The following is an 18,830-nucleotide window of genomic DNA, read 5'->3' on the forward strand; positions in this document are numbered from 1 at the left end:
AAATGTGAAAATATATGAATTAATTATGAGTAAGTGACTGTAGTGCAAGATAAATCAAAAGGACCCAAGTAAAACATTTTCTGGAGAGATGTGTTTTTTGGTCAATACTGCATAAAGATGACCTCAAAACTAAAAAACAGAGCGAAGCCTACAAAACCAGTAGCTACAAAAGTACCCACTTGATGAGAAAGCTAGAGAAGAGAGTATCATGTCACTGTATAGGTATGAAGAGAGCATTAGTGTTTAGTATGCAATGCAACTGTGCTGTCAAACTTCCCTTCAAGAAGAATCCAGCTTGTTCCACATACAGTAGAAAAAACAGGTTTTCTTCATTTCCATTTTTAGAGCTCCATCCTATCCATTAAAAGTGACAAAACCTCAAAGTGCCAACATCTTAAGAGATCCAACAGCTTCAAAGTATAAAGAACCTGTGACATACTGCTGAGAATGTGAAAGAAGCAAAAAGAGCAAAAGCATGACAGGAATGCAACATGCAGAAAACTCACCAAACGGGCCCGAGGCTTGCCTTCATCTAATGGGGGAGTTTTCCAGACACTTTAAAAACAACACTGACATCTATGAAGACGAGAGAAGCTTTTTTTCTTTCAGCTGCACACTTATCATCATACAGAACACAGATGGATGAATGAACGGATGAGGGGGACAAGAAACATAACAGTTTAGTTAAGTGAGGGATCCTGTTGAGTTTTTTCCTTTGGGGAGCAGTGGGTGGGTATGAGGGTGTCACAAAATGGCTTGGACAGAACCCAGATGCAGGCAGACGAAGGGTTAACGTAAACAAACTTTTATTAAATGAAACATCCACAATGGGAAAAACATGAACCAAGGAACAAGGCAAACAAACACTTCCCACGAGGGGGACAAAACAAGGGTATTAGAAAAATGAACTAATAAGTCTACAAACTGGAACAAAAACAACATGTAATCCAATGGCCAGACATCCGTGTTGAGAATAAACATTAGACAATGCACCGACACTGAACAGAGACAAACTGAGACTATATAAAGGGAGACACTAACAAGGAGTGATTACATGGGGAGAGTGGTGACGGGTGAGTGGAACGAAACCATAACAAGAGTGAAACAACTAACCAGTTGATGGGAATAAAACCCTAACGAATGTGAAACACAAAACAGACGATGGGAATGAAACCCTTTAGAAATTACAGGAGATAGGAGGGTGGGGCTGAGAGACATAACAGGAAGACACGTGGTGCAAAGTAACAACATAAAGCCACGTGTCTCCACACATAATACAACAGAAACCCGAAAGACGTGGCAATGTCGTGACTCTGCCCAGGGAGCTAGAAAGCTCGAGACAGGAAGGACAGAGTCCTAAACGTCTGACCAAGGTGGAATGATACTCCTGTTCTTCATCGCTTTTCTTTCTTTCCGCTAGGAGACTATAATTGGCAATTAAAATAACAAACCGCAGGAACAATTCTAGCTGTGAAAATGGGCTCTGTGCACTGTGTAAGAAACAACTTACATTTTGCTTATGTCAGTTATATGCTGCTGCACTGCCACCACGAAACACACAATTTCCCACCAGGCGACGCATATTCTGGACAATGTCAGTTGTGGTCTAATGGTTAGAGCGTTGGGCTTGTGATCAGAAGGTTGCCGGTTCTAATCTCAGTGCCAGCAGGTCATGACTGAAGGGCCCTTGAGCAAGGCACCTTACCCCTGATTGCTCTGCAGTAATGTGTCACTGTATAAAAACTACTTGTAAGTCGCTTTGGATAAAAGCGTCTGCCAAATGAATAAATGTAAATGTAAATGTAAATGTACTCAAGTACATTTATTTCAATAAAATCTTAACCATTATGGAATTCTTTTGTCTCTGTAGATCCAATTATGTTGGAAAGCTGAACAGAATGTTAAGTATTAGAAGTGCTGTATTTACATTAATTTGCTAAGAGGGAAATAGGAGAAGTATTTAAAATTGGGAGAAATGCTGAGACAAAAAAGTCCTTTAAGGTTTTTCAGAGAAGCTCTAAAAGTGAGTACAGTGTAGAATGTAATTAAGCTTAATTTCAGATTTAGCAACTTTTTTATATACCGCAGCAAAATCTAACGCTATTTCAATAATAAAGGAGAAAGCCATCCCTCCTGAGTTCACTCTCTTCCAATTTTAACTAAACCCCTAATCATTCCCTCTGCCAGCGGCTTAAAGCGCTGTCTCCCACACATTTCCATTTCTCTACCCCACCACCCCGCCTCATCATGCCCCCATTTCTATCAGCAGGAGAGAGAGAGAGACTCTCACACCATCCCACAGAGGAATAAGGAAAGGCTTCGGAAATGCATGCTGTTTGATCTTCATCCGTGGTGCTGCAGATCTATTTTGGGATGCCAAAATTATGATTTTCCCCACTTCAAATGTTTTGCAAAGATATAAGCAGGGTAGAAAGAGAGATCTGCAAAATCTTTGTGCTAAACGTCCATGTCTGGAGCTCCCTACATCCGCCATTTTTCCGCTCTCTTGGATTCTCATGTCCAAAAACGTTGGAAAGTTTTGACGATAAACACACAAAAATGTTTTTGTTATATAAGCAGGAATACAAGCATCCCATCAATGTCACCGAGCCAGTATTAATGCTATGTTTCTTGCTGATGCTTCATTGAAAACACCTCGTAGCAAATGTTATCAAATAGACCTATGAAAAGTGAACACACACCTAAAAGCTTTAAAGGAACAGTTCACCGAAATCTAAAACTTCTCTAAAAATGTACTTCGACCACTGGGTTCTTTTCAACCCAGTGCTAGGTTGAAAAGGACCAACCCAACCATTGGTTTGAATTAAGCCAAAATCGTTTATATTTGACCTAAATAGGTTAAAGCAACCCAACATGGGATTTTTTTATAACCCGGTGTACTCTAATGATCACATGGCTATGGGACAAGTTGTCAAAAGTGTGTTTAGTCATGGGGCATGAAAGAACCCATTAGATTCAATGTTATCAACATGCCACCATATGTGAATTAACTTCTCTGAAATCTACACTTTCTGGAAATGGTCCAAATGATACCCGTTTAAAAGGTCCCAATATATACAATTTAGGTAAAGATATGCATACATTTAGCATAAACATGTATATTTGCGGTTTTAATAGGCACTCTTTAGGTGCAAACGTGCACAAAGCGTACCAGCCAAGTTACAGCTTGGGTACATTTTTGGCTATCATTTTTCCTCAAAGTGTATGCTGCCATGGAAATTTGACTACCTGAAAAGTAAATAAGCCCAACATATAAATAACTTTCCTTATTCCTTTTTTTTTCAAGTCTGATTTTTTAATGATTGGGCTTTTAGGAGCTTCAACATATTGGCTCCCATTTAAGATAACATGACTCTATTTTAACATGCATTTCCTTTTTTGTTTAATTAGAGAAACAAAGTCATATACAGTGCATCTAGCATGGCATGAGGGTGAGTAAATTATATGAAATTTGACATTTTGGCATACATTTATAATAAGTATGTCATGGAGAACAAAACATTGAAAGGAACAAAAACAATAAATTATTCCAGGAACAAACTGATGCTAGATGATTAAATCAGAGAAGAGAGTGAGGAGAAGAGGGGAATGGAAAGAGGCCAATAGAAGCAAAAGCATGAGCTGGATAATGTGTTGTGACAGTAATCCGTTGTTTGCGATCCAATAGCTCTGTTTTAAAAGGAGGAAGCTGGTAAAACAAAAGCGAGAATGCAGCATCCCCTCTGTGACCGCATTTTTACAAGTGCGGTCACTCTCTTTTAATGGCATACTGAGAGATCAGAATGTCCTTTTAGGCCAGAAGTGTAAAATGAAGACAAATACTGTGGTTCTGGACCTTTGAATTGTATCAGATGAAATCAAATTCTTCTTGATTATGAATCTCAGCACTTAGATGTACTTCGTTGCAGCTTCATATCCATATAAAAACAGGCCTTGAAATTCTATGGCAACGGCGAGTACTGTTTGGTCCAAACAAGCAAGTGTGCCAGGCCACGCTTTGGGCTGGCGTTTCTTGCAAAGGGCAAGCCGCTCTGAGCAGGGAGTTTCCCCTCAGTAAGAGGTCTAACCAATACAGTGGCCTGGCTCTGAACTGTTGTGTGTCCACGGGCCAACGAAAGGCCAAAGAACGGCCAAGACGAGGCCTGAACTAAGCATAATCCATAATGATGTGGCCCATACTGGTCCAAACTGTCCATTCTCACAAGCCGCACGTTTGCCTCAGAGCTCAGAATGTAAACATTCCTTCATCACCATAGCAACCAACATTACCCAAGGAAATTAATTTAAAGGGGTGTTGTAACGGTGTGTCATGCATTCCAACGACAGTGTTAAATGTGCTGTCTTCTCATGCTTAACATGGTCAACTTGTCAAAAAACGAGTTGGACGTAGTTTATCTACGCTAGATACACTCAAGATTTTTCGAACAGGAAAAGTCGTTACGCAACAACTTTTATTTCTCTCTTATTGGACAATTCTACCGGAAAAGCATGCAGCACCCCTACGCATCAACCATGGAGAGCGGGAGAAGGAACATGCACACAAGTCACTTTCACTTGTGTGCAGGAGAGAGAGAGTTCATGAAGTTCAGCTGTGTTTGTCTGTTCACTACATTTGGGTGATGAATGTTATATAAACGGTGGATATAACGCTGGATTTAGAGATTGTTTGAAACTGATAGATAGAGCGACGGTCCCAGTGCTAGAAGATACCGGACATGAACTGCACACGGTGAGTGAAACTGATGTCTGTGTTTTCTTGGCAATGTGTGCCCACGCGCGCTTTGCATGTTTTCGGAAATAATCGTGCAGCTGTATTTGTCTTTTATAAATGTGATCAAACTAAAGACTCTGCGGATATTTGAAGGGTTTGATACAATTCTGTAAGTACTCAAGATAAACGTGAGATATACAAACACTGTGTAAGTTAGGGCCACTTTAGCAATGGATGCTAACAGCGTGTCTAAAACGTATGTGGCTATGTATTTTGTCCAAACTGGATGCGGCGTGAAAATCGCATTAGAACAAGCTGTGTGCCGTGTCCGGTGTAAACATGAATGACTCACAAATACCACAAATTCAGTCTTTCTTTCGGTTAAATGTGTGATTTAATGTACATCCGATTTCAGGGCTTTTATCTCGAGCCAAAAGCAACCGCGGACAAATACACCCCCCAAACAGTGTTTTCATGAAAGCCAGAGAAGGAAAGAGCAAATCAAATAAAAGTCTTTGTAGCCCTGGTTCTTGTCAACAGGGAACAATCTTCAGGGTTATGACTGCTGTGAACTTTTGTTCAGTTCTAAGTCTAATGGTTTGAAAAAACCTATAGGGTCCACAAAGAAAATGTATTTCAGACTAATATTCCTTACAAAGTCCAAAAGCAGACTTTTCCTTTCCATTAGTGTCACAAAATGGAAAAAAGCTCAAATATAGCAGTCAAAGACAGATTTTACTCTCCTTGTCCATGTGAGAATAGAAATGAGGAGTTTCAGGATTCAGATTAAAGGATTCATTACAGTCGCCAAGGGATTATGGGTCTAAGGCAGGTTAAACCAAAAATTGGAAGGGGGAAGACAAAAATGCTTGACTACATGAACTGTAGGCCCAACCAGTAACTATTTTAAGAAGTAACCAGAGAGACTGTACAATCAAATGATGTTTTCAACCTTACTGCAATAAACTGATGAAGTACAGCCCCATCAATGAATGAATACAGGAAAAAAGACGCAAGGTCGTATTAACTGACAAAACTTAAAAAAGAGTAAAACCCATTTGTCAAGCCAGAGGTTTATATGTTGGACAGCACCACAGAATCAGTCTCTGTAAGTCAAACAACAAATGTTTAACTTACAACTACTACTTTCTCTGAATGTTCGACTGGATTTTGACCTCGACAAAAAACACACGGCTAAAACAATTCTGTATAGTAAAGTACTACACATAAACAGCCAAGCAGGGAACCCAGTTGTTGATGGTAATGAGTCTGAACTCTCTCTGTGGCTCATGACATCAATTAAATGCAATAACCCACAAAAATACTTTGACATTCACCTGACAGGACAAAACTCCTGTGAGATGAGAGCAAATTAGCCTGGAGGAAGAGCCAACAAGAAATAAATAATTATCTGAAGACGAAGAGACGGTTGCCATGACTGTAAACTCATTAATTCCTGACCTTCAGTCTTTCTGGTAAAATGTATTTTTAACACATCTACATTCGTAAATACCAAATCGTAAATTTTTTCTTAAGAAAAACACGACATGTTTTGACATGTATAGGTCTCAAGCTAGGCTAAATAGATTAAAAAATAAAACATTGTTCTCCCTCCTTAAGGTCAACCATAACAAAGAAGACCTGTGGGCAGCTATCACAGACACAATATCCAAACTATTTTACCCATAACAAAATCACTGAAAGACATTCACATTTAATAAACAGTTCCACCAACTACACATTAATGTAGAATTTGTGGTCACAGGTGTGTTTATCTAGATTTATCAATGCATTGAAATGCAGATTATCCGATCAGAAATGGAAGATCAGCTCCACATGGCTGGACAAACAGAGACTTTTCAGTTTCTAGAAATCGCATCATACTTTAGCAATTCCATTTGCTTGACCTATGCCGTTTTGGCAAACGATTTTGTTTAAAAAGGCCTAGTGCAGGTCGCCCTGATGTTGTCTGAGCAAATGAAATCCCTTCTGTTTTGGCTAGCTGAAACTGAATGCTTTGAGTCTTCTACCTTCAAATATGTCCTTTTTTCTCTGAGCCAGCATAAACGGTTTGAAGGTTGTGTAGCTCAAGACAGATGGGAAGACTTTAAACAAACTCGCTACTAGTAAAAGAAGAGCAAATTGAAGATGGGGCTGAGGTAAAAGAGCACCACCTGTGTCAACACGGCTCCCTGGGTCATATTTACTGATGCATCATTAATTTCCTTGGAGTGCTGTCTTCTTCAGAGACTCTGGAAGTTTTCAGTAAAGATGAAAGACAACAGAAGGTAAGGGATGAAGAGCAGCTCTTTACTTTGAGGGAAGGCTAGCAGACTGCTGTATCTGGCCAACCGTGAGCCTTTTAAAGAACTTTTGATGTGTTTGCAAGGACAGCTACCAATCCCTAAATTCTTGTTTTTATTCTAGACTGAGAGCTCCTGTTATCTATAGTAGCATCCAAAATAAGAATATGGAGGTATTTATGTTAACAGAAACATTTTAGACACTAACTGAAATTATACTGCGTAAAAAGCAAACAAAAACAAATTTGAAAAAATGACTGTCATTATTTAGCTAAATAATTTATCTCCTGGTATTAAAAAATGCACACTCCAGAAAAGGGGAAAGTAAAAGTTTTGTTGTGAACTTGTTGTAAATTGTGCTTTGAACTACATTGCTGCACTTGACTTTCTGATGTCCTTCATAGATGTTATTTATTCCATGCTGAATGGAGGCAGGGGCTGAAAAAGTGTTCAAACTGATTTGGCACATCGTATGTAACCTATTTCTCAAAATGAAATCTCAATTTCAATGCAGCTAACCGTGTTACAAGCAATCAAAATACATAGTGCTGGTGCATTTGCCTGTACATTGTAAACTTCCTTGATTTAATCCATGTGTGAATGAAAAAACAAACCACAAGTATGTGGATGTAAATCTATGTATGACACCCCGGGCAAATGCAAGAGCATACCATATCAAGCACAGCTGTATATTTCAAACCCCTTCCTGTAAAGCCAAACAGGCACTATATTCTCTCTTGAAGAAAAAGACACACGGTGTTCTCCCCCAACACACAAACACACATTACTTCACCTGCTGTACCGTATTTGCTGCCTCTTTCTCTGGGTCTTTAAAAGGAACCTTGAGAATATGAGAGATGTATGGCTTAATATATTCACAATGGCATTGTGACTTGATAAATGTGAAATTAAAAAACAGTGTAACTTTCACAGAATTCATAAACTTAAATAATATATTTTTACTTGGAGGCCACCATTTATTTGCGTCTAAATCCATGACGTCAAATGTTTGCAATCTAAACCTGTTCTCTTTCAGCGAAGCATATATGTTTTCCATATATAAAAGTAAAATATGAGACGTCAAACATAAGATGAGATATATAAATACACAGGGACAGTAGGTGGCGGTATGTCCTCTTGACACAAGCCAGCCTGCCTGCCATAAAAGAAGAATGCATTCAGTATCAGAAAGCGTCTGTTCAAGGTAAACGTGCATTAAAAACAGCTTTAAACTACCACCTTTAAGACTATTTAAGACATCAGCATCCACCAAAATCGTATACTTTATACATTATGAGAATATACTGATAAACACAATAATAAGATGCTTACGGTTTGGTTATTTGTTTCTGTATTAGAGCACACGTGAATATAAGGCCCCATCAGCTAATGACAGAGAGAGAGAAGACAATAACGTTAGGCTACTGATGTTGATAAATCAATATCAAAAAGTCAAAATCTGGATAAAATGCATTTTATAATGGCTAAAACATTGTGTATATAACAAATTTGAAATGATTTTGGTTATTAACATACATATATTCAACGTATTTTGACCAACAATATCCAAATTTATGAAAATACACCAAATAGCGTCTTTATTTTCTTTCTTTATTGCATAACTTTATTGCATATGTTTTACTTAACGTCAAAATGTTTTCTTGTTCAGCTGCTTTGTAACAATGAAAATTGTAAAAAGCGCTATTTAAATAAAGTTGTCTTGACTATTATTTTAGCATTATTTATATATATATCCTACAGCACAGTCTATTTACTGAAGAATGTGTCTCGGTTAAGTGTGTCTGTGTTTAGTTTGGCTGCCTAGCAGTGTGTGCAACCAGTTTACGTCATCGAAAAGAACATGGTGGCCTCCTTAGGTTAAAATGAGTATTACATTTCATTTTTTTTAAGAATTGAAAATATTGTATGTGTTTCTAACGACAAATGCTAGTAGTGTAAGGCTATTACAAAGTATTAAGCCATACATCTCTCTAGACACCGAGTTCCCTTTAAATGCCACCACAATAACAGCATTCAAGGCAAGACATGTGGAAAGCAGGAAAACCCTGAGATCACTGGAACACTTAAAGCAAACCTTCTCACCAACTCTCTATCGAATGATTGGTGTTTTTTTCAATGGTCAAGATTATCCATCAGCCTGTGAGTCATTGCAAAACAATTATATGGAACTGTTTAAAAATCTGCTTTAAACTGATTCTGGAGTTTCCAGAGACTTAGACCTGTAGCCCTGTAGCAAAGTTTCATGTCAAAACCGAGACCAATTTAGGTACAAAACGGTATCAATTTGCAGCCCATTTAATGCTAAAGGAAATGCAACTTATGCAACATAACTTCACTGAAGTGATTCTGCTTCGCAGCAAGATATGGATTTTAATTTATGTTTTAAGTCTTCTTTATACGGGAATCAAATCCCTCTTTACGACACTAATTGTAACTAAAAAGGATGCAAAAACTTTTAGCTCTGAAAATTTGTTTTAGTTGAAAGAATAAAAAGACAAAAAAAAACATGCTGAAAATATCTGGTGCCCCTCAAATTTCACTCTACCCACTATCAGATATCAGCACCTCATAACAACAATAAAAAAGTATTGACTTGCGTTTTTTAAGTCTTAAATCAAATCCTCATGTGAATGGCACAGTCTCTTCATATATACATGCGGATCTGAAATTAACTGATGATGAACTGCACAGTTTTTAGTAACTCGTAAGGACTTTCATGCAGAAGGTGCTGACATCAAGCTAAGTTCAAGCCTGTTTAAATAAATAGAATAAAGGCCGACTGTCAGTGTGTAATCATTGTGTTTATAAACTTTTTGTATTAGTAAGTGCTGCTGAGTTTGTAGAACTTTACATTATTTGGATAACTGGTAATTTAATACAATTATGAAAAAAAATTTCCCATCATTTTCAGTTTTCTGGCAATTGGATCCTGAATTTTCTGTATCGGTTTCGACATTGAATTTTCATTTCGGTGTATCACGAATATATATATATATATATATATAACGACGCAGTGTTTGTGTGGAAGAGAGAGACGGAGTGAACAAAGACTCACAAATGCTTGTTTATAAATAGAAGCACACCAATCATTTTATCCCGATGCATTTTATATCTTTGGGTATTACATTGGGTAAATTACGCTGCGACACATTTATCGAGATCCTTTCGGGTCGCATTCAAAATGCACAGATGAAGGGGACATAAAATAAGCACATAAAATGCATGAATCTTTATGGGTGCTCATAAATAGCTGGAGAAAGTGTAATATTGAGAAGCAGTTTTAGCTGGTTTGCGCTTTTCTCTCTCTTTCTCTGATTTCAGGAAACCACAGTCCAATCCTGAGCCGCAGCCTGGAAATAAGGATACTAACAGATTTATGGTGCAACTTTGCCCCAAGTGAAAGCAGGGTTTATCATCACCCCTGAGCTTTATGGAAAACAAGAGGGACAGAGAATACGGCTTTTGTCCTCTTGGCACGCCGTTGAGTGGTACGGCAGAGATGGACTGTCAGGAAGACATAGTTTATGATTGAGAAGGTTTGAACCAACCCTTGTTGCCACATTTAAAGTGTAATCTTTCAAACATCTGTTTAGAAATGCACTATGGGACAAAATGCTCTGATGTTAAACAGAAAAAAAGAGGCCTGCAAATAACTTGTAAAATAAAACTGCATGTCACTTTAATAATTTGGCATAAATGAAAGCTAGTGGGATTTCTCAATAAAATATTTAGACTGTTGATCGAAGTACAAAAGAATATATTCAAATATATTTACAATTTACATTTACATTTAGTCATTTAGCAGACGCTTTTATCCAAAGCGACTTACAGATGAGGAAACATTGGAAGCAATTATAACAACATAGGCCACAAAATACATAAGTGCATCAAACTAGTCCATTAAAGCCTAGCACAGTATGAAAAGCTAAGAATAGTGAGGTTAGTAAGTTTTTTTTTATATATATATATCATTTATTCATATATTCCATGCTATAATTGTTTTGTTTAAAGGAAAAAGCTAAGGATTGCTTCACTAATGCTAGTACACACACTACATTTACATCTTTACAGTGACATGGGATTTAATAAGTCAAGCAAGTCTTAAATTGTTGAGGTCACTGTCTGACAATTCCATGAGGCACAGAGTAAACCCATCAAACAAAGCAATTTTCTACAACCAAATAGCACTGTGCATTTACTCAAATAGCAAAATTGTCTTTTCAAATGACAATATCTTTCTGTGCAATACAAATTCTGTTGAAATACCGTACGTCTTCTTTTTTCACCATACAAATTATTACCATTCACCTCGATGCTTACTGTTGTTCATGAATAGCAATGGTTTTATCACCTGTCCTCTATGGCTGCAAGCCATCAATTTCCTGCCCATCTACAATAAAATTGCTTTCAAAACACTGGCTCTTTCTAAATCTAAAATAATAAAATTGTACTTTGCGTGGGGGAACAAGCATGGAATCTGTCTAAAATAATAAAATTTTACTTTACGTGGGGGAACAAGCATGGAATCCTTACTAACATCTACCGTTTGGATTTACCGTATAACACAAGCAGTCCCATTACGGTTTTAACAACCTTTTGTTGCGTAGAAATATAAAACCAACATAATTGGCAGAATAGGAGCCCAAGCTATTATCTGCAAAGGCATCACACTGCAGCTTATTTTCAAAGCCGTATTTCAGTTTTATTGTGCCTTTGAATCATAGTCACTGCTGATTGGCCAAAGCCACCTGGGTTGTGCAGGCCCATTCGATTAAGAAATCCCACATTATGCTATACAATTACTAAGTTCTAATCGGATTTTACAAAGGTCACGTATTTTGAAATTGCTCCACCACATTTGCAGCTGATGTGAAGGAGAGCAGAGGAAGAAGGAAGCCAGCAAATGTTCTGCCAGAATCCTGGCCGAATCTGAACCTCTCAGTCACATGGGATCATAAAGACACAAGAAACTAACACACAAGCACAGTAGGGGAGGCCAAAGGCTGTAAATTAAGCCAGTAACGCTGAACCTTTTAAAAGTGGAGTACGCAAACAAAACTTCACTAACAAGTCAAAATCCGTCTAAGGATAGGCAACATCTTTTTGCAATAATCCATACACTGCTCAAGAAATTAAAAGGGTGTATTTTTAATAAATGTATCCACAGTAACGATCATCTCAACGACTTTAAATAGTCGCAAAAAGCTTACTATGTTGTAACTGTCTAAAACATATACAAGCGCTGTAACAATATCGGATTTTCAGTACATGATTATTGTGACAAAAATTAATCTTCAATTTTATTTATTTGCGTTTTCCGCCAGCATAGTGCTTTGAAAGGGAGGGGTGAAGTGAACCGCTAGATGTCGCTAACATTTCCACATTGCTCCTTTAAGACAAAACTCCACCTTGTTTAGAATAGGAGTATCAATAACTGTGGTATACTGTGACACCCCCAGCATAAACATATACATAAATATTGGCCTTAATATACTTCACACAACACTGTGCACAGCCTTCATGTGACAATGCCAACTTTGTTTTTAATGCATAAACAACACATGCATTTCTTGGTACACGATGCCTTTATTTCTGAAAATATAACTTGTGCCATCTCGCTGTTCCTCATTAAGTCCAGTCACAAATATGGCCATTTTGCTTGACCAGCATGTACAACTACCACTGAAAAATGAATCCAAACGTAATTCTCAAATAGCGAAAGAAATCAAATCCAAACACCACCATCCCACTTGGCTGCTATCTGACTCGCCTATTAGCACATAACTCTGTGCTTAATCAAAGCACGGCAGCACCAGTGATTGTTCCTCATCATTCATACCAAAAAGAGTCAGACCGACAGTCAATAAAAAAAGATAATGGCGAATGTGAAGATTGACGGATTTGATAGACACTTTCACAAGTTGGAGAGCAGCTAATAAGTGGAACGGTGCCTCGGCGTAACCTTTGCACATGTCGGTTATTAACAGTTCACAGTGACAGAAAGGAGAAAAATACAAAAAGAAAGAATCTTCAGAGCAAATGTTTGACCAGTGAAAGACATGATACGCTGCTGTTAGTAAAGCAAGTAAAGCAACTTGGTAAGATGATTTTTTTTCAACCCTTGAATGCCAATGAGGCCTCTGTTGAGGTTAAGAAAGAGAGAGAGAAGCTGAATATTAAAGAGGTGCTTGCTGACCTTATAAAACTAGCAGCTGCCTGTCCGCTCATTTGCAGAATTTTGGACCTGTATATTCTTCAATTATCTGAAGCCAATATAATGTCAAAATAAATGTGCGTTAAAATAAAAAAAATCCATAAATATCAATATCCTACACTCTAAAATGTTTTGTTATATAGCACTAAAACTGATTCTTGGTTTGTAATCATAGGGGAACCACTTTTAATGCTATAAAGCACCATATCTTGGTGCTTCACAGGTTTGTCAAAGGTTCTTTGGGGTGACCAAGCAGTTATTTAGCACAGTTTCTGTACAAAGAACCTGTTAAGCCCCTGTATGGTTCTTAAGTGGATCTATATAGCACCTCAGTCATCCCGAAGAACCGCTGAAGAACCACTGAAGCACCAAAATTCTATATAGCACTAAAAGTGGTTCCTATATGATTACAAGCCAAGAACCACTTTTACTGCTATATAGCACAATATATTATGGAGTGATAGTGACATATGTTGAGTTTTTTTGTATATCCAATCAAGTATGTGTAGTTTTTTGAAGAACAGCAAAACAAATCGTTTAGGAGAAAGTGAAATGCATCACAGTCAAATTTGTAAGATTGACATTTAAGTGGACTTCCTGAAAGTTTGTATGGTCATACAAAGCATTCAATATTATTGAATGACAGTGGTACAATCCTTAGGTTAAGCTTACTTTGTGAAAAGTGAAAAAATCAGGTTTTGAACACAGTCCACTGTTAAGTCTGAATGCATTAAACACATTTGTCCACAACATTCTCTAGTGCGCTTTTCTGAATGCAGCAGTGCGGCAAGATGCCACGACAAAGATGAGCAGAGGTAAAATTTACGGTTTCCATCCTGAGCATCAAGCAGACACTTACATCACTACTATAACAACCAATCCAGATACAATACAATACCTGCACTGTCTGAGCAAATACATTTGATTGAATAACTTGAAAAACGCAGACCATCAAACCTAGAGGTCAATCTCGATTTGATTTGTGGGCAGTGTGAATGAACCCTAAATCTTAATCTGCTGCAGGGCCGTTTATTGTGACACTTCTAAGAGCACAGCTGTAATCTCAGTGGTAGAATATTCGAGATTTCTCTGCTTGTGTGGTTTTGGCCCTCATCTGGGGGACATTTCCACCACCATGCTAAGAGAGCAAGAATGCAGATCTTAGGTGGGTCTTGGCTGTCTCATTTGTCATATCATGACTAACACAATGGCAGTCCAAGGTCAAGTCAGTCAACTGAGGCCAAACATTATAATGTATGTGGTCATTCACAGCTGCCATTAACAGAGCAATGACAGCATTTTGTGTTCCATTGACTTGCAGTCACAGGTTACACAGGTAAGAAGGTGCATAAGCATGCACATGCAAATTGTTCATCTTTCTGTTCATACGAAAATTTGATAAACTGTGACTGACATTTGCGATAAGCACCGTTTCACTCCTTGTCTTTCGTCATTTCTTATAAATTGGCACTAAATATCAATAAGAATAAACTGGCACTAAATATCAGTAAGAAAAGTAAGAGAAGATACTGAATATAATAATTTTCATATATAATAGTAACCGGGGCGACACTAGGTGTGGGCTAAGGGGGCTAAAGCCCCGAAAGTTTTCAGTAAAACCTTGAATGTTTTATTACCATGCCGTGTACAAATCACTTAGGGGCTGTTAACATTTTGTATCTTTTGCATGTCTACCTATGTGAGTGGGTCATTCTCCGTAAAAACAATTTAGAGTGTAAAAACAAATATTTGAAAATGGCTAACAGGTGTTTAACAATAAAGTGAATGGTGAGGTTAAGGGTAGTAGAGAGGTCTTTATTGTCCCAATTAGTTAGAAATCTATTTAATAATCTTAATAGATATAATCATTTCCAATCTTATTATAATTGTATAATGTACAATGTAGAACATTACTTCTTTACCTTGCTGTGTCGAAATGGAATGAAGTTGAATTTATATGGATTATATAATATCTTATATGGTCAATACCAATCCAATTGAGGTGGCCAAATGAAAGAAGGCAGGGTTTGCTATGGACAGAAGGTTGAGGTCCGCTTTAACTGTGAAAGAGCCAGTGCGATGGAAATAGCTAAATGTTCAATGTTTGAGTAACTCTGCATTAGGCCAACCAGACTTAAACACCAATTCGTAGAGATCAAACAAACACCAACAAATCCCAATAAACACCAAACTAATAAATTCCACTGACTATGACACAACAAACACAAGCATGGGTTTCACACTGATCCAACAAACGTGTTGTTCTAATAATATATCAATATAAAAGTTTCTTGGTCTCTGTCATTGATTGATCTCGATGCATTGCTAGGGCCAACTAATAGTTGCCTATTCAATAGTCCAAGACTAATGCTCTTACTTGGCACCTCTTAATTTAAAACCTTAATCCGTCACACCCTAACAATGACCCATCTGACTGGCAAACTTGAAATTTGCAAGGCTCATAAATTTCACTACAATCCAGATAAGTGTTCCATCAGTGTTCTATAGGGACTATAGTCTAACGATTGGCTGACTGTCAGCCATCCAAATGATCCATTATTCAAGAGAACTGCATGTTTTTGCCTCTCCCAATGCTTTCAATGGCTTCGCTATGCTGTTTATCACTATTTCTGCACCTTGGCTGCAACAAAATGACTTAGCAAGCCACTAAAAGAGGATCTACGATGAATAAAACACATAAATACCATAAAGACGACCTAAACCTCCTCCATAAAAGAGACAAGCATCCTAGACTATAAAAGAGAATAGCGGTGTTGGAACAACCAGACTTCGTTGTCTGACCTAGTTAGCATACGAACACCCCCACAAGCAGACTGTACCACGATCAGACGCAGAGGGGCAAAGCAGGTCCAACGAAGAGCTTAATACAACATTTGAAATACAGTCTTGTCTGGGATGCAGAATTTGTGCAAGCACATCTGAATTCTTATCGGTTTTCAGAGACACTTAATAAATCCTTAAATTCAGCATTGGAAGTAATGTTCCCAGTGGGAGTGCAAACTGTGTCGCACAAAATGTTCTAAAAATTTAAGTGAAGCGTTTTATTATAGGGTTGGGCTGCCTAAAAAAGTGGGTTAGAGAGGGAGAAAATTAACCATTATGCTTGTAAGATTAAGGGTAAAAGATTACAGATCCCATAGAGATGTGGTAATATTTTTTCTGTGATGGATACATGCAATACTTCATTTATATAATACTACATATAATTTTATAACACTATATATTTTAAGTAACATAAAAGTAAGACTTTCTGTAAGGTTACACAGACATGTCAGACAAAACAACACTCACCCTCTGATGCTGTGACCGCTGGTGGCTGAGGCCCAACAGGTGTTGGGGGTACAGGTCTTGGCCGAGGTTTTCCTGAGGGGAGGCCTGCCCTCACGGCCCCAACATACTCCACAAAGGTGCCAGGAAAGTTGCCTTTCTCTTGAGTGCGTTCATTTGTGCCATGTAGCCAGGCCTTTGGGAACTGTTCATCACCCTCCTGGTGATCTGGTGCCAGCAGAGCCGTCTTGGCAACCGTGAGGAGATCTCCAGGCTGCAGGGAGATGTCGTCACCCCGCTCCTGATTGTACTCGAACAGTGCACGGTACTGAAAACAGTCCGAGTTCATGGTTTGTTCTTCACATATGCTTCAAAAGGGGGTTTCTGCTTATTTTGATGCGTATTTAAAACCTGGATGGGGTCAGTAAGTCCTTGGTTTAAATCCTGAGTGCTATCTCAGCTGGAAAGTCCTTTAGTCAAAACCTGAGAGCTCATCACATTCAGTTGAGTTTCTTGCAAGGGTTAAAACTTCAACACTACACCATGTGTTGGGCACAGGCCGTTATTGCGCAGTTCACAAATAAACATACAAATCCGACTTATCAGACCACAGGGGTAAAAACAATTATAGTAGTCTGTGGCATGATAGAGAACAGGATCAGAGAATGCCCCATGAAGATGGGGATGAATACAAGGGCGAGGGTGCGTGACAGCGGTAGCACAAATTTGGGGACACGGTGACCTGGAATCGGGACGTTGGGAAGTTCTGCAGCGTTGGCACTAGTCCACAGACAGAAATGAAAGATTTATTGAAATGCCTTTTTAGTCCATTTGCAGGTGTGGTCAGAAAGACATTAACACGGGCAGTGCCAGTTTATCTATCAAATAACTGAGCCTTGGTCTTCTTTGTTGATAAACACCTTAAAACCTGAAAGCATTCGTTTCACATCAGTTTCACAAATTTTATGTAAATTAAAATCCTTAAATTGCTAAATGCTTGCATTATATGAGCAACTTTTACATACAATAAACATCTCTACAGGCAAGCTCTAAAATATATATTTTTTTCATTGCATGACATCACAATCCATGTCATTCTATCAAACGCAGACAAACACAACATGTCTCACAGCGCGTGACTGGGACAGTGCCAAGTTAGGTACAGCGTGCAAAAAGTCGACTCGCAATTATATATCCTCTATAAACTTACCTTCTTCCGCACCGGGCAAAAGCGTCCAAAACGCAAGCTACTCCAAAACAAACAGACCTAGAACGCATTTTAAAGTCGGTTTAGGTACAATGTGCGATTAAAACGTATCCCCAAACAACCTGCGTGGCTGAATCAGACATCCAGCCAGACTAATGCTGTAGTACGAGTCTGCCCGGGTGACGTCACATACCACGCCCCCGCTGTCTGATCATGACACACTGTGAGATAAAGTTGGGAACTTGCCTGTCATGGATGCAGCGGTCTTGAGGAGAAATAAGGCATCGTAGTTTTTATTAGCATGGACACGAAATCGCACATTATATAATAAATCTGATGTACGTGGTGCGTGGCTCATATATATATATATATATATATATATATATTTTGAATAATGCAAGTCATATATCACCATATTTAGCAGAATATATATATATATATATATATATATATAATCATTTCTTTACGCATTTTCAAGGGCAATATCAAGGACATTAGATGACAAGCGTGCAAGGAATCTAACAGTCAAATGTACAGACATATGTTTAACCAAACATAAAAACTTTACATGAATTAATAATATGTACTAGTCGATTGTGTAAAACGTAGGCTAAAATAACAGGTTTAAATATAGCAAAATTAGTTCATTAGGTAAAAATAAACTGTTTTATATCATTTTATTAAAAAACTTTCCAATGTCCAGTTTTTAATTTTGTTAAGTATTTACATTGAAGCATCAAAATAGAGGCAGACATATTCCATTTTGAGAAAATTATTCATAAAGTACAAAAGAAAGAAACTATTATTAGTATTATTAAATATTATTTATGAGCGGAAGTAGGCATTTCTTATGCAATGCTTTCTTACAGCAAATTACTTAACACATATGAGTCATTGAAAGGTAGTTAACTTATATTAAAAAAAGATGAAGTGATAGTTTACCAAGAAATTAATGTTATATCACCACTCTCTTGTCATCTCAAACCTGTATGACCTTCTTTCTTTCACAGAACACAAAAGATGATATTTAGCAGAATGTTGTTAACTAGTATTGCATTGGTTTTG

The 18,830-nt window shown here is 37.8% G+C and overlaps 1 protein-coding gene across 1 annotated transcript in view; it reads right to left on the reverse strand.

Moving 5' to 3' along the window:
- Positions 1 to 18,005, reverse strand: part of pik3r3b (phosphoinositide-3-kinase, regulatory subunit 3b (gamma)) — a 135,561-nt gene extending 117,556 nt beyond the window's left edge. Inside the window, exons 1-2 of the mRNA XM_079460453.1 lie at positions 17,769 to 18,005; positions 16,583 to 17,486 (exon numbers count right to left, since the gene is read on the reverse strand). Coding sequence (XP_079316579.1) covers positions 16,583 to 16,907 — 325 coding nt within the window. The 5' untranslated portion in view covers positions 16,908 to 17,486; positions 17,769 to 18,005. The remainder of the gene's footprint in view (positions 1 to 16,582; positions 17,487 to 17,768) is intronic.
- Between the last annotated feature and the right edge of the window lie 825 nt (positions 18,006 to 18,830).

The sequence above is a fragment of the Barbatula barbatula genome, assembly GCF_947034865.1.
Source record: "Barbatula barbatula genome assembly, chromosome: 7".
Classification (NCBI taxonomy): Eukaryota; Metazoa; Chordata; class Actinopteri; order Cypriniformes; family Nemacheilidae; genus Barbatula; species Barbatula barbatula.